The following is a 21,457-nucleotide window of genomic DNA, read 5'->3' on the forward strand; positions in this document are numbered from 1 at the left end:
AAAAAAAAACAAAACTCCTAGAGGAGGTAGATATCGTAATCTCCACTTACATTTTTCAAACAAGGAACAGACTCTGAAAAGTAAAATCAAGGCAGGTAGTGAGTAGGGATCTGAATATTCGCCCAGGGGTCTGCCTCATGCCAAAGCCCCCCTCAGCCTGGACCTGGTCCTGGCCGTGATCTCTGAAGTTGCCCTGTCTTCTGCCTGTGACAGGCTTGGATGCGCCCAGCCAGATTGAGGTGAAAGATGTCACAGACAGCACAGCTCTCGTCACCTGGTTCAAACCCCTGGCCGAGATCGACGGCATCGAGCTCTCCTATGGCATCAAAGATGTACCAGGCGATCGCACCACCATCGATCTCACGCACGACGAGAACCAGTACTCCATTGGCAACCTGAAGCCTGACACTCAGTATGAGGTGTCCCTCATCTCCCGCAGAGGTGACATGTCCAGCAACCCGGCCAAAGAGACCTTTGCAACAGGTACCAGGCCTCCCCTGATAGCAGGACCGAGACGGGACAGTGACAGGGTCTCTTTCCTTTTCCTTTTTTTTTTTTTTTCTTCTTCTTTTTTTTTCCTTTTCCTTTTCCTCAGTGGCAAGCATCGAACTTAGCATTTTTGCAGATTTATGTCCTCAGCCCTCTCTTGGTTTTTGAAACAAGGACTCGCTTGAGTCCCTAAGCTCGCCAGGGACTTAGCTGGGCTCAACCCTGTGATCCTTGTGTTTTGGATTCCCAGAGCACTGAGCGGACAGGCGCCCGCTAGCATCCTAGCACCCTAGCCTACATGGCAGGATTTCGATCCCGTTCCATGTGGGGATGTCTTCCAGACTCATTTCACCATAAGGAAAGCAGAGAAGGGCTTCCCATTCCTTTGCTTTTTTTTTTTTTAAATACCGTAGCAGTTAATATTTCAAAAGGAAAAATGCAAATAATGTTCCATAGTATTTTTCTGCTGTTATTTTATACAGAGAAGATGTTGGTCTGATATTCTTAGAGAAAAGTTCTACTTAAAATGCACAGAATTTACATAAATATGTTTAAAATAAAACACAGCATATAGGAAACATCAGTGATAAAGAAGCCCCTGAACTCCTAGCCTATGATATTATTTTTAAAGTACCAACATCTCAACTGTTTATTCAATTAACATTTTTTGAGAGTTCAGTAAGCACAGTATGAGTTACTAGAATTATAATGGTGAAACACTACGGACCAGATCCAACATTCATGATATTTTTCTTTTTCTTTTTTTTTTTTTTTGTTTTTTGTTTTTTGTTTTTTGTTTTTTGTTTTTTGTTTCTTAAACCCAAAATCTGAGAAAAACACTGAGGAATAAAATGCCACAATACCAATAACAGGAAAAGAGGTCAAACTTGCAGAATTTGTTTAGATTCATGTATTAACCAAGGAGACAGGGACGTGTCACGGTGGGGAGGATTTGTCATTTCTTTCCAGTGGCCGGTGCCTTCCGTACTTCAGCATGAGCTGACCAAGACCCCTTCTCCTGGTGCCTGGAATTTTCAGTGCAAAGGTTCCCTCTCCTCCTCAACAGGCCTGGATGCGCCAAGGAATCTGCGACGCATCTCCCAGACAGATAGCAGCATCACCTTGGAATGGAGGAACGTCAAGGCAGTCATCGACAGCTACAGAATCAAGTATGCACCCATCTCTGGAGGCGACCATGCCGAGGTCGATGTTCCAAAGAGTCAGCAGACCACTACCAAAACCACACTCACAGGTGGGTGTCCTGTGTCCCCAGTGGAGCGGCCCAGGAGCCCGCAAAGGGCAGGCACCCGCTCCCACATCTCCTTTATTTCACAAACTTCGAAAGAAAGAAACACTTCCAGTTCCTAACACTTCCTACCCACTAGTGCTTCAATAGGTGAAGTCTCAGAAACTGAGAAACCAGAGTGTCCTGGGACCAGGTCAGAGTCTGTGTCTTCTCTCGTAGGTCTCAGGCCGGGAACTGAGTATGGGATTGGAGTCTCTGCTGTGAAGGAGGACAGGGAGAGTGATCCAGCGACCATTAATGCTGCCACAGGTGAGCACACCAGCCAAAGCTGCCACTGAGCAGGCAACAGGAGGCTGATGGGGCAGAAACCTCCTAAGGAGAACACGAGAAGCCTGGAGGAGACGGAGGCCTCCAAGGTCATCTAGCACAGAGCCTCCACTTGAGAATCACGCAGACAAGCATAGCGGCACACATCTATGACCCCAGGTACCTGGCAGGGTAAAGTAGGACAACTGCAACATCAAACCTAGCTGGGCAATTTAGTAACGTAGCAAGACCATATCTCGACACTTTAAAAAAAAATAAGAAGGGCTGAGTATATAGCTTTGGTCAAAGGCACTGGGTTCAGTTCTTAGAACCATGGAACATCAATTCTCACCAACACCACCATCCCCATCCTAGTGTGCCCAGGTGAACAATGAGGTCAATAATGTTTTCTCTATAGGAAGGGGAAGGGGGGACTTAGAAAGAAAAATCAGAGCTATATTTTCTAAGAAATCTGTGTATTTAAATTGGCTGCCAATTCTGGCTTTTAATAAGCTGTTTTCTAATTAAAATACATCAAGGGGTTTCTTAACACTTTAGAAAACACATGCACCAAGAAAAGTGCAGAACAGAAAGATGACAGTTAAACTCAGGTCCCTCTTTTCTCAGTTTTTGTTGTTGGTCTTTTGAGATAGGTTCTCACCAGATAGCCCAGGCTGGCCTTGAACTCACAGCAGTCCTCCTTCCTTAACCCCTAAATCCTGGGGTTGTGGGCATGTGCCACCATGCCTGGCTCCCAGGTGCTGCTTTAATCTATTGCATCCTGTAGTTTCAGCCTCAGGGGAGCCCTAGTGGGATACAGGATTTAAGGCCACTGATTCCTTCCTTAATGTTTTTGGTTTTGCTTTATGGGAAATGCATGTATAGAGAAGACAACTGCTCCCTCTGCTTTCCTACCAGTTTCCAACTTGCCTCCTCCAGGTATTAGGAGGAAAGGGAGGTTGGCTATGAAGGGCATGAGGTCACACTTCACAAACTCCCACAGCATTCGGGATCCAACCCTGGGCCTTTATCTACATACATGTGTACATATGTGTATGTGTGTGCACAGATATGCATTTCTCCAGAGAGGGACCAACCCAGATCCAGGATACCATCTCACTTGAATTCCAGCAAGGTAGTTTTTAATACATACCAGACCTGAATAAATCTGGATGGAGGGTCCAGGTGGGGCTCATTTTTATGATCCCTTGAAATATTTATTATAATAACTACATATAATGTGATATATATAGAACTTTTAATCTTCCAAAATAAGATATACACATTCAACACACAATATGTTATTTTAAATTCACGTGCAGTTCTGAGAAATCCTGAAAGATCCCCATGGCCATCACCCAGTGAGAGCAAGGTAACAGCTTGCATGTGCATAGACTATTATCAGAACGGGGAAATTAATATTGATGTAATCTCTCCACTTTATTCAGGTCTCTGCAGTGTTGCGCACATGTGTGTGTTTATTTCTAGGTGACTTCATTATAGGTATTTTTTGTTGTTGTTGTTGTTTTTTTGTTGTGGGTTTTTTTTTTTTTTTTTTCGGAACCAGGGATTGAACTCAGGCCCTTGCGCTTGCCAGGGAAGCGCTTATTCTACTGAGCCACCTCCCTGGCCCCTCAGGAGTAGATTTGAAGACCCACCTGTAAGGTAGAGATGCAGTTTATTTTACCCCAGAACCCCATGCGCTAACACCTTTTGTAGCCACAACTCCTACATCTCCTCCCCTTCTGCCTGACACTGAGTGTGTAGCAATCGGTTCTTCAGTTCTGCCATTTGACCAATGTGACATAAATGGAATCCAAGGAGTGTTAGGCCACTTGGGCCACCATAACAAAAACATCTCAGATGGGCTAGCTTAGAAAGAGAAGCAACTTATTTCTCAGTCTGGAGGCTGAAAAGTACAGTAGCAAGTTCCAACAAATCCAGTCTAGCAAGGGCCCTCTTTCTGGTTCACATAAGTGTCTGTCTCTTTGCTGTGTCCTCAGAGGGCAGACAGGGTGAGGGATCTCCACATTCCCTGCAATAAGGCCACTAATCCCATTGACGAAACCCCCAAAGGTCCCCCCTTCCCAGGACCATCACATCAGGATTTAGGCTTTAGCACATGAACTTTTTACTATCCCCACACGTATAGTCTGTCTCAACATTGTGTAGCCTTTTGAAACTGGCTTGGTTTTTTTCCTTCAGTATAATTCTTCTGAAATTCACCAAGACTGCTTTTCAATCAGTGCTCCAAACTCTTTTATTTTCATTAGTACATGTTTGTAGTACATAATGTTAACCTTCCTTATGAGGAATTGGTACATGTACATGATACAGCTTAATTTCTTTTCCAATCCTTTTTAATACTTTAAAGTAGCACTTCAGCATACAGGCATACCTCTAAGTTATTTTTGATCTTCCAAACACCCAACAAAGTGATGTATAAGTAGGCCTGCTTTATTAAAGTAGAAACTGAGACTCCATAAGGTGACTGTCCTCAGGCATGCAACTCCTGAGGCAGACCCAAGGCTCCAGCCCAGGCAGGTGACTTCCGCCCCTGAAACAGTTGCTCCCTGTCTCCTAAGGACTGTCTTTGTTTTCCTCCTAGAAATTGATGCTCCCAAGGATCTCCAGGCTTCTGAAACCACAGAGAACAGCCTGACCCTGCTGTGGAAGATGCCGCTGGCCAAGTTTGACCGCTACCGCCTCAACTACAGCCTCCCCACAGGCCAATCGGTGGAGGAGCAGCTGCCCAGAGATACCACCTCACACGTGCTGCGAGGCCTGGAGCCCGGCCAGGAATATACCATTCTGCTCACGGCGGAGAAGGGCAGGCACAAAAGCAAGCCAGCCCGCGTGAAGGCGACCACTGGTGAGTCACCACACACATCTCTAAGCCCTGAGCTCACTCTGAGGGCTGCGGTCCCCTTCGGCAAGGTTGTCCTCATATGACAAATCCAGATGGCTAACTGTGCTGCTGCTGCTGCTGCTACCCACCAAGCCTCAACATCGACTTTGTGGGGCTGCTCACTGCCCTTCCTAGTGTCCCCTCATCCTGTTGTTCAACTGAGCCAACTAAGTCCCCTAGCCAGGCAACAGAGATTCTAAAGTGTTTCTTTCCAGGAGAATGTGCAGCTTCTAGGTTGGTGTTTATTGTGTTGTTTTCTATCAATTCTTGGTTTCACAGAATATTGTAAAGTGCTTTTTTCCTTCTTTAAGCTAGTAATTAATTTACTTTGCATTTTTTTAAAGATGACCTCAATGGTGGTAATAGTGATTTGGTTATTTTCCAAGAAATATTTTTATTTCAGGCCTTTTGACTTCCTCTCAGGCGGCTCCTGAAGAATAAGACAAGGTCATTGCCTTCCTGCTGTCACTGCATTTTCTCTTTTCCTTTCGTCATGAAGAGGTTGGCCAAGATGCCTGCTGAATCCTGACCTCTAGGGTCACTTATCGCCCATTCACCCTGCTCAGTGAGCCACAGCCGCGCTTCCCCAGTGGCTAAGATGAGGAGACAATCAGGAGAATGAATCATTTCTCCAGTGGGAAAAATAACTTATTTGATTTTGACCACTCTCTATTGAACATAAAGGTGTGAAGTGGTATTTGTTCAGGATGTAAAGAGTCATTTTCTTAGCTTTTAATTTAATTAGTAAGCATCCTCCTGCACACACTGCATTGTTCTGACATTTGAGGGGAAGGGGGTCACCCAGACACCACTGCTATGCCGACCATGTGGCCTTGCTCGCAGACCTGGGAGGACTGGACGCTCAGAGTATGAGGCAGATTCAATCAAGCGAAGGCGATGTATTAGATTCTTCCCCCATCCCCACGTCCCTTCTGCAGCCAAATACCTGAAACCTATAACGCAAAGGAGGAAATGGTTTCTTTGGTTCATGGTTTCAGGAGATTCCATCCTTGGTTGTCTCCTCCAAGGCAGGCACATTGTGGTGATACAACAGAGATGCTTAGTTCATGGTGGCAGGGAAGCAGAACAGGAATACAGCACTGGAGAGGTAGAGGGAGGGGTCACAGAAAGACTCTAGGCCACTTCTCAGGCATCTATCTGGACACTCCCTGAAGTGTGTTTTACTAATCTGTTACACTGCTCCCATGGTCCCATGTCAGTTGGGTTGACCATTGAGCTTAACCACTAAGCTTACCCATTGAGAGATCCAGGAAAAGCAGTTGTCATGATAGAGATGGAAGTGTCCTGATGAACACATGGCCCTACTATGTCTTAATAACCAGTAGAAGGATTACAGTAGAAATGTGGGAAAAGGCCTTAGAGTATCTTTGTCATTTGAAATATATTCAGCCAAAGATAGCAGAACGCTCAAGTAGCAGTCACTTAATTAAAATCATAGTCTTTTTTTCTTCTCATTAAAAGAACTTGGAGCTGGGGGGTTCAGGGATAGCACAGTAGTTTTCAAACTGCCAGTGATCGAGACTCTTCTCTCTGTTCCACCGTTCTTGGTCACTGGCAGTCTCCTTGTTGATTTTATGAAGAGGGTAGGAAATTAGTGGCCCACAAGCACTTTCCCTAGGAAATTTTAGAGTCATAGCACAAACCTTTTGCACTATGTGGCACTGTGTTAAAAACAGGGATAGCCTGGCTATCCATCATGCCTGGAATAGGCACAAAGACCCTCCCAAGGGTGGCATGGCGCTCTCTGACCTTGCTGCCACCACTCACGGTCTTGCCCATTTTCAGCACAAGTGTCATGCAAAACAGATGGTATTTCTGCCACTCCCGTCTTGATGTCCCCCACCACCACCGTGCTGTCCTACAGTGCCTAAGGACACTCATTGGCCATGACAGTAGACAGAAGTTGGCCTGTTATCTGTAGTTTATCTCCTATGACTGTCAGAATAAATGACTGTATCCTTCATTGACCACTGTGCCCCAAGTGCCTTGAACATAGCTTAGTGTGGCATGTACTTCATGAATGTTTAGAGACCTGGTTACTTAAGAAATCGTTTGTATTAAATTTTCTGGACCTATTTTCCAACTCTACATTCACAGTTATCTCTCTTACAGATGAAGGAGAAGGGAAATCATCCACTTGGAAAATCTTTCAGCTAAATCTAGATAGAAAAAAATGAAGAAGTAAGAGAGAGAGAGAGAGAGAGAGAGAGAGAGAGAGAGAGAGAGAGAAACAAAAAACAACAAAAGAGGAAGGAAGGAAAGAAGAAAGATATTCTCTTTGTTAGCATTAAGAAAATCAATGTGTGCCAACTATTTCTCAGCCTCTCCCTGTCCCTGTCACTGTCCCTCTTCCTCTCTCTTCCTGTCTTCCCCAACCCCTTCCTTCATCTGTATTCTGATAAACCCAAATAAACTCTGCTGAAGATCAAGGCCATTAAACTGCTCGGAGCAATACAGGGCATGAAGAAGAGACAATAGGTAGAAACACAAGGACAATGTAGTCTCTTTCCATAGCAACCTAACATCCCACAGTGACACTCCAGTAATTCACATAAAGTTTGAATGCAGAAAGGGGAATTTAACCACAGCTGCAGGTTCTAGAGAACATTCTGCTCTGATTTGCTATTTAGATTCTATCATGCAGCAAACTAAAATGTGTTCTGATATTTATTCTTCCAACAAATATTTCATAGCTACTCTGGACCAGGCAATGGTAGTATATGTCTAGAGAAACAATGAGAAAGATAGCGAATCAACAACCAAACTATAAGAATGGAACTTATCTGTTTTAGACCAAGGATATGTGAAAGCCACAAAAGATAGAAGAGTTCAGAGAAATTGTGGAAGACATAGTACCTGACGATGGGAAAGCAGGCAGCCAAGTGTAGAAGGAGCAGTGACATTTCCAAAAGGAAAACCAGCATTTGAGGAGAAACTCTGTACTCATCAAGCACAAGCTGTACCATCTTGCTCTATAGGAGAGCAGGGAGCAGGCTATAGCCATCATCTGGGACTTCTGCAGAGGGCCATGGATGACATAATCAGGCACTCAGCTTTCTCAATTTTTCTTTAACCACCAAACATATGTATGTTAGCCCATGTTAATTTTTTAAAATATTGAGTTTTTTTGTGACAACTTCATACACATACCTAAGATGCTTTGAGAGATTTCATTCTTGTGAAATGAAAATTCTTCTTTAACTCTAGTTATAAAAAGTCATCAAGGAGTATTAACACAGACAAAACCATCCATGTCAATTATGTTATCTTGGATAGGTGAGACTGGAGCCATTTAATCTGTCCTTTAGCCTCCCACCCACACCCCCAGGTTTGGATTTGACCATCGTCCCACAGTGGGAGACACTCTCCTGCATAAGTGTCATTTGAGCACTAAGAGTGGTTGAGCTGGCACTTGGTAGTTATGGCCATCCACAAGACGGTGGGAATCTATAAAGATCTGAAGTTGACAGTGCCAGAAATTCCTCCAGGCCATCTGCTCAACCCACCATGAGCACAGAGTTGGGGTTTCAAAATTCTGATTACCCAGGCCCACTGACATTGTTCAGAGGGTAGATTCTGATGCACAGCTGTAAGGAAACGACAATGGCCTTTTCATAAAGAAATGCCAGGAAGGTCAGTGTGCAAGTACATCATGGAAACTTCGGCTTCTGGGGCAGTGAGCCCATGGGGAGTCACTGCCATGGAAAGAGTCAGCACTTATGTGCAACTTCTTAAGCCACACCTCCACTCCTGCCTCCTAGTTTTTTATTCTTTACAACCCTCCTTTTTCCCTTTCATAATTCTCATTCCTCTCCCCTCCTGGTGAGCACTGGTTTACTGGAGGGGCTTCAGAGGACATCCATGGACACCATCCACTGGACACAAGGCTACAGCAGCCTCTCACCTAAGAAACAGTGCTCATTCTTGATTTACCCATAAGAAACTTGAAGGAAGAATCAACAATCCTGATGGAAGATCACCACTATGACTATTACTATTGACTGACCCACATGGTATTATAAGAAAAGGACTCTCTCAGCTATATGAACAGATGAAGCAAGATTTGAGGGTCATTGTATAAAAGCACTGGTGATGGATGTGAGAGCTGATTCAAAGAGATGAGATGATTCTCATCAAGAGGAGGTGTTTTCCAACATGGTTCTTCTGTCTTTCTCTAAGTCTTTAGTGTAATGGCTTAACCTGTGACCTATAGGCAGTGTCTCCCCGCTCCTCTACTTAGGGAACTCACCCCAAATTACTTGTAACCTGGTTCTCAAATTTCTTTCATGGTCATAATTAGAGATAAGGCTTAACATGCAGTTACCTGGAAAAATGAGACAGTGCCTTACTTCACATGAAGGTGTCAATTGTTACTGTCAAATTTCTCACCAATAGGGTCAGCCAGATAGCTCAGCAAACTAAAATGGCTTCTTAGGCAGTCATAGTGACTAGGGTTGGATCCCTGGCTTGCTGTGCTGGCCCCACCCCAGGATTGGATGTGGTGCCACACACCTGTAATCCCAGCACTTGGGAGGCTGAAAACAGGAGAATAATTACAAATCCAATCTGTGTAGTGAGACCCTGTAGACCTTGTAGTAAAAATACAAAAAAAAAAAAAAAATTCTCACCAGTGATTTTACAAAGCAGGAAAAATAAAAATTTGAGCTAAGGAGGGGTATAGAAATTGTGACTTTATTTTATCTGTCTTACTTTTGCTTTATTTATCACTTAGATTTTCTCCCCCTACATCTTTATGTATGAGGAATGCTATAACATTTGAGAAACATGGACTCCTGAGTTTAGTTGTACTTAAATCCCAAGGTCAAGGATAGAATTATCGTGTCTGGATGCACTCTTCCTGGCTTTGGCCATGGACTTAAGGTACCTTATACCTGACTTTCCTTCCTTGCCCCTAATCAGGTACATCGCTTTGAGTTGGAGGTCCCCTCTTTCTCCCAGAGAGCTTGTGTAAGTGGTTACAAACTGCTGCAGGGCTTGGGCGTGAGCTCCAGCACATGCATTCAGTGCAAGGCAGAATCCACACATGGCAGCTTCAGAGTGGGTATCACAAGCATTCTCTGTTCAGAGCCAGAGGGTAAATATCTCAGACTTTGCTGGCCAAGCAGTTTCTGTCACAGAGACTCAACTGCATACAGAAACCTGTATCACAAAGGCAGCCACCAGCTGCAAGTGTGGCCCTGCTCTAGTAACAGTTTATGACACTGAAATTTGCATTTCATTTGATTTTCATGAATCACGAAATAACATTCTTCTGTGGGCTTTTATTTCAAAACCAACAACTTAAAAATGCAAAAACCGATGTCAGTTTACTAATTACCAAACTAGGCAGAGAGCCAAATGCCTCAAGTTACAGTTTCTGTGCCTATGTCCTAAAGCAAAATGGGTTTTAAAGAAGAAAGGAAAAAACCAAGTGGAATGATTTAAGCTTTGTTGATATTCAACAAAATAAAAAGAATGTCCCCCCAGAATTGGAGAAAGATTAAATACATTAATGGATTGAATATATTCTAGAAAATGATTTATTTCTGCATGAAAGGATATTTTCACATTGCAAGATGTTTTCAAGTTTAAATGTTGTTTTTATGGGCATATAAGGCTCATTTGAAACCCTCATTTTGAGCTGTAAGTTTCCTTTAAATGAGTAAAGGCAGTTCCTACTATCCTCTTTATAGGATCCATTTCCAGAGTTTCCTTCTTCCTAGGCTGTACGAAGTCCACTGAAACTCAGCCCTGGGCGAATGATCCCCCCTAAAACAAATGCATATAAAGTGATTTTCTGATAGATGTTCTATGCTCCAGTATTGCATAAAGATGGAGCATTCAATTTTTGCTGAGTGTAGTAGGCTCTCTCTCTCTCTCTCTCTCTCTCTCTCTCTCTCTCTCTCTCTTTATTTATTTTTCGCACTAGGGATCGAACTTGGGACCTTGTGTTTACCAGAAAGGCGCTTATGCCCCTGAACTCTTTCTCCCAGAGCCTTGGTCTTGCTTCGCAGGAAAGCATGTGTTTTGAAAGGCTCATCCCCTTTTCCATGTAGCCTTACTAGTACTTGTTAATTCACTTCCGATCTTTACTGCAGTGCTCGATGCAGAAGTATCCATACCCCAAAGAATGATGCAATCCCACCATGAGCTATAATGGACTTTCTAGAGGAGACTGGAGCTCCATAGAAATACAGAAAATTGGGCCCAGGGAGATGGCTCAGTGAAATAAGCACTTGCCTGGCAAGCGCAAGGGCCTGAGTTCAATCCCCTGTTCCACCAAAAAAGAAAAAGAAATAAAAAAAATCTAAATGTTGCTGACTGTCTCAGAACACAAAAGGCTGGACCCAGACCCCAAGATTAGCAGAATACTATGTCCATAGGATGAGAGATGCCTTCAAAAGTAAGAAAGTGAACCCACTGGAGCATCACCAGCACAGATGTATGAAATTTTCTATACCTACAGGCCACTGATCAATACAAAAACATAATACCAAAAGACAAACTCAAAACCCAAGTTATTACATGGATGTTTTTCTGGTGGTGTTTTAAAGGAAGCAGCACCTTTAGGGAAAACAGTGGACAAAGCATTCCACTTGGGCTCCGAATAACTTTTTTTGTTGGCAGCCAGGTTTCCATCTATGGGTTCTCAGAATGAAAGCATTTTTGAGTGGTAGTTTTACTGATCCCAGTTTTGTCATTATTCAGAACATGTCCCTGAACTGGAGAATCTCACCGTGACTGAGCTTGGCTGGGATGGCCTCAAACTCAACTGGACTGCAGCTGACCAAGCATATGAGCACTTTGTCATACAGGTTCAGGAGGCCAACAAGGTGGAGGCCGCTCAGAACCTCACAGTGCCTGGCAGCCTGCGGGCTGTGGACCTTCCGGGTCTCAAGGCTGGTACCCCTTACAGGGTCTCCATCTATGGGGTGATCCGGGGCTCTAGAACACCGGTGCTCACTGCTGAGGCCTCCACAGGTACTTCTTACTTTTCTACTTAAAACTTCTGTTTTTCCCAACAGGAAACTGCCCAAGGACCATCAGACACACCTAGCTTTGGAAGCATTCATTAGTCAGCTTTTTACTGCTGGGACGACTTCCCTCACACACACACACACACACACACACACACCATGAAAGAGGGTCGTTTACTTTGGTTCCCAGTCTCAGTACAAGATGAGCAGGCTCCAAGGCAGGAGTACCATGACAGAAGGGTGAGGCGGGGGAAAACTGTAGGGCTTATGGCCAGCACGATACAGCGCAAGGAGGAGCCAGAGAAAGAGGACTGGGTTTGGGACAGGATGTAACCTTCTGGGTCACAATCCCAGTAACTGTCTCATGTCAGGCCCCAGAATTCACTGATAGATTAGTCTTGAGTCTAGGCACACCCCCGCCCCATGATCTAACCAGCTTCCAAAAGCTCCACATCTGCACCCATGAGTCTTTCAGGAGAAATTCTTAATCCAAACTGTAACAAAGGGACTTGTTCTTCCACAAGTAATAGCACCATGACATCTGATAATGGATAGCCAGATTATCAGGTTACCCAGTTCTACAGCTGCTGTGACATCTCACTCCCTGAGAACACTTCCTAGAGCAGTACAGAGGCCATTCTGAGGAACAATCTACTCAGCCTGAGAGCAAACATTACTCTCAGAAACAAGCTCCCTCCTGTTAAGAAATGTTTAAACACCATACTAAAAGAGAAAAAAAAAAGTTACTAAATGCACCCCTTCATCTACTGATATTTAAGGCCATTCTCTCACAAGATAAAAGAACAAGGGTTTCCCAGACCTCACCCTCTGTGCTAGTTCTAAAATTAGAAAGTTGCTTGATACACATTTTTCTAAAGAGAGTCACACTTTTAAGTGGTATCAAACCTTGTGTTCAAGATTTCATGGATCTTGATATGTGATGTAAACTAGTTTTTTGTCCTTCTCCAGGGGAGACTCCCAATTTGGGAGAGATCACAGTGGCCGAGGTGGGCTGGGATGCCCTCAAACTCAACTGGACTGCTCCAGAAGGGGCCTATGAGCACTTCCACATTCAGGTGCAGGAAGCTGGTACAGTAACAACTGTCCAGAACCTCACAGTCCCAGGAGGACTGAGGTCCGTGGACCTGCCAGGGCTCAGAGCAGCCACTCAGTATAGAGTCACCATCCGCGGGGTCACTCAGGACTTCACCACTGCCCCTCACTTTGTTGAAGTCTGGACAGGTACTCTAGATTATTTCACTGCTATGCTCTGTCTGTCTTGTCTCTGTTCAGGAGGAATCAATGGTTTAGCACCCTACCATATTGGGGGAAATACCAGTGATTCATCCTTGCTTCTTCCTAAATGTCACATCCCTTATTTGGCCAAGTTCTAGCCATGGTCCAGTTGGCAGTTCCATGGAAAATTCCACCTTCTTTTCCTTGACAAAAGTGAGAGGTGACTTTTCTTGCAAAGAAAGTTCTAGTCATAATACCTAAGAAGTTGGAAAGCATAACTTGTTACTAAAACAATAGCTCCAAGCTCATTTTAAGAACTCTAAAGGACTCCCTGAAGTCCTGTTTGTACGTCAGGAGTGGAAGTTGTGAACAATTACTTAAGCCCTCTTTCATTCCCAAAGGCTGAATAGAAAAAGCCCTGGCTTCAGTGCCAACAGTGAGTGTGTGTTCTGCACGGCTGTGAATCACACATCTGGAATCGACACTAACCAGACCACCCAGCCCAACCTTAGCCAAAATGCCATCTCACCTGCATCCCAGCATGCATTGCCTTTTTTAGTAACTCCGTGACTCTGTGTCCTTATGCAGAGGGGCTTCCCAGTCTGGGAAACCTCACATTGACCACAGTTAGCTGGGACACCCTCACATTGGACTGGACCACACCAGATGACACCTATGACCAGTTTGTCATTGAGGTCCAAGAGGCTGACCGGGTGGAAGGGGCTCACAACCTCACCGTTCCTGGCAGCCGGCGCTCTGTGCAGATCGCAAACCTCACGGCTGGCGCTGCTTATAGGATCACCCTGCGCGGCGAGGTCAGAGGCCGCCACACTCGACCCCTTGCTGCAGAGTTCTTCACAGGTATACGACCCTCCTTCTAGACCAGAGATGTGATAGGAGCCAGGCTGTCCCTAGATCAGAAAGGCCCCATGTGACAGCACACAGCCTTAATGTGGCTGACGGATAGATGAGTCTGTAACTCAGGATGGCCTCGGCTAGAATTCCACCTTACTGGCTGAATATTCTTGAATATGTCACTTTATATCTCTGGGCCTTCTTTTCTCATTTTCAAATCAGAGATAATATCCTCACTTCAGAATACTGTCCTAAGCAGTAAGTGAGTTCATGAATAAAAGTACCTAGCAGAGTATCCTATGCATCGTGTAGTCAGTACCGAACAGCAAACAGGGAAATGCATTATATAACCACAGTCATAATGGAAAAGAGCACATGCAGAAGGACCACGGCACAAGGATGCAGGCAGAACTTTCTAGAGGAACTGTATGATTCCTGATCTCAGAGTCACTAACTCACACCCAACTCCTGGTGTGGTCTCTACGGAATAACCACTGGGAGTGATACAGTTTTGCTTTGTTTTGTTTTGTTCGCTGAAATGTTCACATCTGTCTCTTACCAATTTCCGAAAGCAAGAACATTTCCAGGAAAGGACAGCACGTTTGAGTTCAGTGCGCTTCGCTCAACATGTAGAGAAAAATAAAAACAGCGATTCATCTCAGTTTTCCCCCTGAAGATGCGCTGCTTCACCTAGCGTGGACAGCTGTATGCTCTCGGTGTGGCTTCTATAAATGACTCTCTCTAAGGAGGCCTGCAGTCATACAGGCATACGTGAGGCTATTGGGTTGCCATTGCCCTGTGTGTCTTGGGCTAGCCTCAAAGCAGACAAGAGTAGGGTGACCCTCTGAGACATGTGTGATCTGCGTACAGGACAATAGTGATGCCCGTTTTGTTTGTTTGTTTGTTTCTTTGTTTGTTTGTTTCCCGGAACTGGGGATTGAACTCAGGCCCTTGAGCTTACCAGAGAAGTGCATATTCTACTGAGCCATCTCCCCGGCCCTGTGATGCACAGTTTTAGTTCTGCAAAATTCTGTTTTTAAGCAGAAAACTTCTTTAGCAAATGAAATCTTCTGAGGAACACGTCTGTAACAGATAAATAGCTATTCTTAGTCAGCTAGGAAAGAAGAAGGGGCAAGCCTACATAGCTGTCCCCAAAACAATCCTTCCAGAAGGCGCCAGGTGTGTGTGGAACACATCTTGAACACAGCGCCCTAAAAGGCAGAACTTGCTCAGACTTACATTTCACTGAGTCTTGCGACACCTGAGAACATTGTCGCCTTGTCCTCTCTGTCTCTCTCTGTCTCTCTCTCCCTCTGTGTGTCTGTCTCAGTATCTCTCTCTCTCTGTCTCTCTCTCACTCTCTCTATCTCTCTCTGTCTGTCTCCCTCTCTGTCTCTCTCCTTCCTTTCCTTCCTCTCTGTCTCTCTGCTTCTCTCTGTCTCGCTGTCTCTCTCTCTGTCTCTCTCCCTCCTTCCCTCCCTCTCTGTGTCTCTCTGTCTCTCTGTCTCTCTGTCTCTCTCTCTCTCTCTCTCTCTTTCTCTCTCCCCCACTTTCTTTTTATGAGACCCCTAAAGTCATTTTCCTCTTTAACTTCAAATCTGCAGCCACTTCTGCCTTAAGGGAGGTGACGAGATTGCCTGTGTATGACCTTTAGCAGCATCTCATAAAGCAGTGGAGTTTTCCGTGCTCTCATTTCCAGCTTTCTTAATAAGCAATAATAACTACAGTAAATTTCCTTGTTACATTGTAAAAAGAAATTAATAGTGGACTGTGCTCTGCACAATTTACTGAGAAAGACATCGCCCCTTTTAGTTAACAGTAGGCATGTTCGTCTCCCATGGAAGGTGTTGATTGCCACAGCTTTTCTTCACTCGGCATGCTGGCAGAAACAGGTGGGAGGGGACAACCACTCCAACAATCTAGTGCATGACCTCTGATCCCTGAAAGCCAAGAAAAGTCTAGAGGTAAAACACACTTATCCAAACTTGAGAAAGAGTATGCTTTGTAAAACCCAAACAGACAGAATGTAGCCAGCAATGAGTTGATTCCTAATTTCAAGCAATGAAATGAAACAAGAGAAAGTCTCCCACATGACCAGAGAAGCTCCAAGGTAGATACCTTGAAATGATGTTCTTTGTCATCCAGTAGACTACAAAGAAGGGATAAATGTCTTCATTTAATCATCACACAATCCAATCAGATGGTCCTCTCAGCTCCATTTAAACATAAAGAGAGTGAAGCTCAGAGAGAAGCAGGTGGCATATCCAAGACAGCACAGTCAGCAAATGTTACTGTCGGAATTCTAACCAAGGCCTGTCTACCTCCACAGTCTGTATTCTCAGTCTGCCCACTCCCCTGACCCAGACCCCCACTGCCCCCCGTCCCTGTGCCCTGTAGCTATTGCATGTCCAGGGACTTCTGGGTGGATTGCACAGTGGTGGGGTGTGCTATCTCAGAGATGAATACAGATGTGTCCATCTTTGACCATTTTCAACTTCTAAACAAAGCTTTAGAGTACCAAGTTCAAGCTGCATGTGCCCAATGAATAAGAATTACCATAAAGCAAATCTTCCTCTCTCTCTCTCTCTCTCTCTCTCTCTCTCTCTCTCTCTCTCTGTCTCTCTCTCTCTCCTTCCTTCTCTCCTCCCTCTTTTTCCTAGATAGGGGCTGTGGGACTTCTTGTTTAATTTTCAGCACTGACCAATACCTCTCTGTCATTCTTCAGAGGAACTCCCCCAGCTGGGAGACTTAGCCGTGACTGAGCTTGGCTGGGACGGCCTCAAACTCAACTGGACTGCAGCTGACCAAGCATATGAGCACTTTGTCATACAGGTTCAGGAGGCCAACAAGGTGGAGGCCACTCAGAACCTCACAGTGCCTGGCAGCCTGCGGGCTGTGGACCTTCCAGGTCTCAAGGCTGGTACCCCTTACAGGGTCTCCATCTATGGGGTGATCCGGGGCTATAGAACACCGGTGCTCTCTGCTGAGGCCTCCACAGGTACCTTTTCCTCCACTCTCCATGTTTTCTCCCCAAAATTCCCCACTTCCTTTCTAAGAGACGAAATGAGTGGCCAGCTTCTCTCCACTGCTGCTTCTTTTCCATGCTCCTTCAGCCACTGGCCATGCATGCTTAGACTTCCCTGCAGACTGTGCCCTCATCCAAAGCCCTTGACATGGCAATGCCCTTTCAGCCCTCCAGGCCCCCAGCCTCCAGCAGCCAAGCTCACCTAGCTAGCATCTCCTTCTCATGAGGACTCTGTGCTTCTGGAATCAACCTGATGGTTTTCACTTCTTTTCTCCCAAGTGCTGCCATCTAATTAGAAGCCCCCCCCCCATGTATAAGTTCTTATAGAGCACAGTTTATTTACTTTAGAAAATCTTAGTCCACTTGGAAATGGTGTTTTACTGTTTCTAAATCCCTCAAGGCTATGGAGCCTGTGGTTCTTGCATTTACAAAATATTTCTTTACAATGCACTGAATAGAATAAGAACTGAATTACCCTCCTCCGGGCAATTCTCTCAGATACTGAGTCATTGTTAGAACATCAAATTAGCAAATTGCTAGACCAAAAAGGGGGGAAAAATGGCACAATTATAAGTGGAAACTGTACCAAAGAGAAAACCATTCATTAGCAGAAATACACTCAGCAGCATTTGAAACAAGGAATGTCCCAGACGATGAATGTGAAAAGAACCGATAGCGTTTTTGCTCTTTGAATCAGGATTTTTCTTCCTGGACTATTGGACTGACAGTGGCAAACTCCCAAGCCCACACCCAGGGGGCCACAGTAGGGTTTATTCACAGCTTTCCCTGGCTCCAAGGCCCGGGATTCCCCCTGGAGCCTGAGCCTTATCAAGTGTGTGGCCTCCCTCTGGCACTCTTGTCCTCTGCCCCTCTTTATCACCTTGCTGGGTGACTTTCCACTGCATCTGGCTGCCTCTCCCCTTTTTACATAATTATTGGAACCAAACTCCCTTGTCAATGCCACCTCCATCCGTGTTGATTCAAAAACGTAGCTCTGCAATTCAGCCTAGGTCATTTCACTGACCCTCACTGAGATGTCACAAAATGCAGGAAAGCCAAGTGTGTGCTCAATGACCCTAAGAGTCCCAGAAATTGCAGTTGAGGCTGCCCTGATTTGCCCCAGGACTCTTTTTATCTGACACCCACAAACCCTTTCTTCCCAGAAGGCAGAGAAATCACCCACTGCTGATGTTTCCTGCAGACCTGGTGGTTTGGATGCCATTCATATTTTTGTCTGTCTATGTGCCTTTCTTTTTTAATGGCTGCAATGTCTTGCCTCAGATGAACTGGTCAGTGTCTGATCAGCGTCTCAACAAACAGGTTGAGACAGCCGACCTCAGAGACCAGGAGCAGTCCACTTTGCTAAAGAAACAGCATGCGCTTTTGTAGCCCTGCCCTGCCTGCCTTCCGTAGCTCACATTCCTGTTGCACACAGAAGCACTAGCAGGACCATCTCCAGCACAGAATACTATTTCTTGGCTCCCAGGTTGCTAGAATTGCCTTGCTGGCTCCACTCTCTCGATTGGCAGTTCTGGACTAGCCTCCTGGGCCCACATAGATCCAATTACAAGGAGACATGCTTTTTCTCATACTCAAGACAGAGTATGAGAACAGCTGCCTGGCCCTTATCTCAAGTATGAAAACACACAAAAATGACACTGAGAAAATGTATGAAGCCCCTCAAGCCAAATTATCAGATGCCTCGAAGTCGTACCTTGGAGGCCAGTAGGGTCAGAGTGACTCAGTCCTCACTGGAACAGAGGGGAGGGCTCGCCAAGCGAAAGACGTCAGAGGCGGGTGTCCAAGGAACCCTGGGCTCCTGAGTGCTGCTCAACAGGTTGAGCACTGCCAGCACTGTGCCACTGACCATGGCCAGACACCCAGAGGCCGGGCTCCTGGGGACAGGTGTGGCTGCCAGCTCCCCTTGGCACCTGGCATCAGCCAGCCGATCTTCTCTCTCGGAGAACCCGGCCAGGGCTTGAATGTGAGTGGCAAGTGCAGAGTGGGGAAATCTAGCCATAGTGCTTTCTTTCCTACATGTGTCTCCTAACAAAGCCCTTTCCCTTTCTCATCAGCTCTGACCAGTAGAACGGCTTCATGTCACAATAACCCTAACCCATCAGGTCTTTCTTCCCAGCAATGGCTTGACTAACTCCAATCTTGAAACAACCAAGTGAATAACTCAAATGTATTTCTTTCTTTTCTCCCACCCCTACCTCCCTGCTTCTTTTTTGCAGCCAAAGAACCTGAAATTGGAGACTTAAATATTTCTGACATAACTCCCGAGAGCTTCAATCTCTCTTGGACAGCTACGGATGGGATCTTCGAGACCTTTACCATTGAAATTATTGATTCCAATAGGTTGCTGCAGATGGTGGAATATAATATATCCGGTGCTGAACGAACTGCCCACATCTCAGGGCTCCCCCCTAGTACTGACTTCATTATCTACCTCTCTGGACTTGCTCCTAGCCTCCGCACCAAAACCGTCAGTGCCACAGCCACCACAGGTACATGTGCCTCCTCCCCTTTCCAGAGCCTCTCTCCACAGGTCTGTCCGCAGGGGACAGCAATGCTCCTCTTTGCCCTCCCAGTGCAAGCCGCACTCCACTACCTCTTCCGCAGTGCTGGACCGGAGCACAGTTTAACTCAGCTCTCTCCCAGCAGCAGTCCCAGTCACGCACGTTCAGACAGTTGTCCGCCTGGTTTATCACGGAGCAGAGCATTTGCAGTATCCAACGTAGTTTCACATTACCATGTTGAATCTGGAGAGAAGTGTTTTCCCCTTTGGTAACTTAAAAGCTATGATCACACTTGTCCTCTGCTTGGAGAGACATCTATATCAGTCAAAGAGGTTTTAAAAGTTCCATTTTGTGTTATCCTAGTATCTTGGTCTTTGTAGAGCCTTGAATTTGTTCAGAGTTGAATATCTCACTCATTTAGGAAAATCGCATGTGGAGTGTTGGGTTTGGTTGCAAATGGAAAAATGAGGAGAAAGAACAGATAAGTGCAGGAGGTGGCCATGCCCTCCAGACAACCCCAACTTCAGCTCTCCTGGGAGAAAAGAACTCACTCTGCTGTGCTATCTGCAGAGCTATGAATGGCTCCAGGCAAAAATAAAAATAGAAGTGATCATGATTGAACAAGGAGCTTATGTAGGAAAGGGTCCCATTCTGTGTTTATGATCTCTGTTGCTGGGTGTGTATGTGTATGTGATATCGCACAGGTACACAACACACACTCATACATGTGCTCTCTATCATACACTAATATATTATAATATTAACAGACAGAATCTGTCATGTAGTAAAAGAGAACAGTGCAAATGCAGAAAAGAAACCGTATCCATTTGAAGCAGCATTGTTAGCACATTCTCGACAATGCCCTTTCTTAGCAAGTAAACTCAAAGATCACACACTAAAAACAAAGATATCTGGAACAAACACAGGACAACTTTTTCCTGTGGCTCACTAAAGGGGCCCCATGTGCTGGGGAACCCAAGGAAAGAACTGACAACTTTGCATCAAAATTATGTCATGTAGGTTGCCTGTGGCTGAGGGAGTGTGTCTATTCTACATGAGACTACACAGGGTGACAGCGTGGTCCCTGGCAAAGGTACAGGGCCAGCATTATTTAGTTCCCAGCTCTGTTGGCTAAAGTACAACAAAAGCTAAAGGAGAAAAATAGGCAACCGTATCATTTGGCTCAGATTAGTTTTCAAGAAAGAACGATTTAGGGATGGCCAAATAGCTGAGCAGATTAAAGCACCTTCAAGCAAGGGCAGGGGCCAGGGTTTCAATTCCCAGGCCTGCCAGGCCGGCCCCACCCTCAGGATGTGCTGAGACTGGGTGTGTTGACACCCACCTGCAATCCCAGCTCTTGGGAGGCTATAAACAGGCAGATCACTACTAGTCCAATCTAGTAATGAGATCCTGAACACCCTGTAGACCCTACCTTAAAATACAAAAAAAAAAAAAAAAAAAAAAAAGAAAAATTTCCTTTCACCAGAAGTTACAATTGAAAATGTTATGGATTTAGTCTTAGGTGTTTTTTTTTTTATAGTGGTTTAAACTAATAATTTTTTCTTCTTGTTCCAGTAACCAAACCTCTCCTCAGCCACCTCATGGTCTCTAATGTGACCCGGGAAGCCTGGCCTTCTCCTGGGAAGCTTGGGAGGTTGCCTTTGATAGCTTTCTTGCAGAAGTTAGCAGTTTTTTACTGTCCCCAGAAGAGGGTGGCCTGCTCCCTGCCTGGCATTTCCCCCAGCTCTGTCATCATAGAGCACAAGAGTCTCCTAGCTATGCTGTCTGTGCTCATGCCCAAGCGGTCACGGGGACTTCCCACTCTAGCTCTTCTCTCCAAAACTTCAGCTCCCAGCTTGTCCTCCCTCCTCT

The 21,457-nt window shown here is 45.3% G+C and overlaps 1 protein-coding gene across 6 annotated transcripts in view; it reads left to right on the forward strand.

Annotated features, from left to right (window-relative positions):
• The window catches only part of Tnc (tenascin C), a 91,868-nt gene that overhangs the window by 36,265 nt on the left and 34,146 nt on the right, over positions 1 to 21,457 (forward strand). For 3 of the 6 annotated variants that reach the window (XM_004638464.3, XM_023723281.1, XM_023723284.1), the window contains exons 7-15: positions 214 to 483; positions 1,556 to 1,741; positions 1,955 to 2,044; positions 4,650 to 4,913; positions 11,679 to 11,951; positions 12,917 to 13,189; positions 13,772 to 14,044; positions 16,764 to 17,036; positions 19,301 to 19,573. In XM_004638464.3, the coding sequence (XP_004638521.1) occupies positions 214 to 483; positions 1,556 to 1,741; positions 1,955 to 2,044; positions 4,650 to 4,913; positions 11,679 to 11,951; positions 12,917 to 13,189; positions 13,772 to 14,044; positions 16,764 to 17,036; positions 19,301 to 19,573 (2,175 nt within the window). The remainder of the gene's footprint in view (positions 1 to 213; positions 484 to 1,555; positions 1,742 to 1,954; positions 2,045 to 4,649; positions 4,914 to 11,678; positions 11,952 to 12,916; positions 13,190 to 13,771; positions 14,045 to 16,763; positions 17,037 to 19,300; positions 19,574 to 21,457) is intronic. The other 3 variants (XM_023723285.1, XM_023723282.1, XM_023723283.1) reach the window with 3 other exon arrangements.

This window comes from Octodon degus, unplaced genomic scaffold (genome assembly GCF_000260255.1).
Source record: "Octodon degus isolate 3935 unplaced genomic scaffold, OctDeg1.0 scaffold00098, whole genome shotgun sequence".
NCBI lineage: Eukaryota > Metazoa > Chordata > Mammalia > Rodentia > Octodontidae > Octodon > Octodon degus.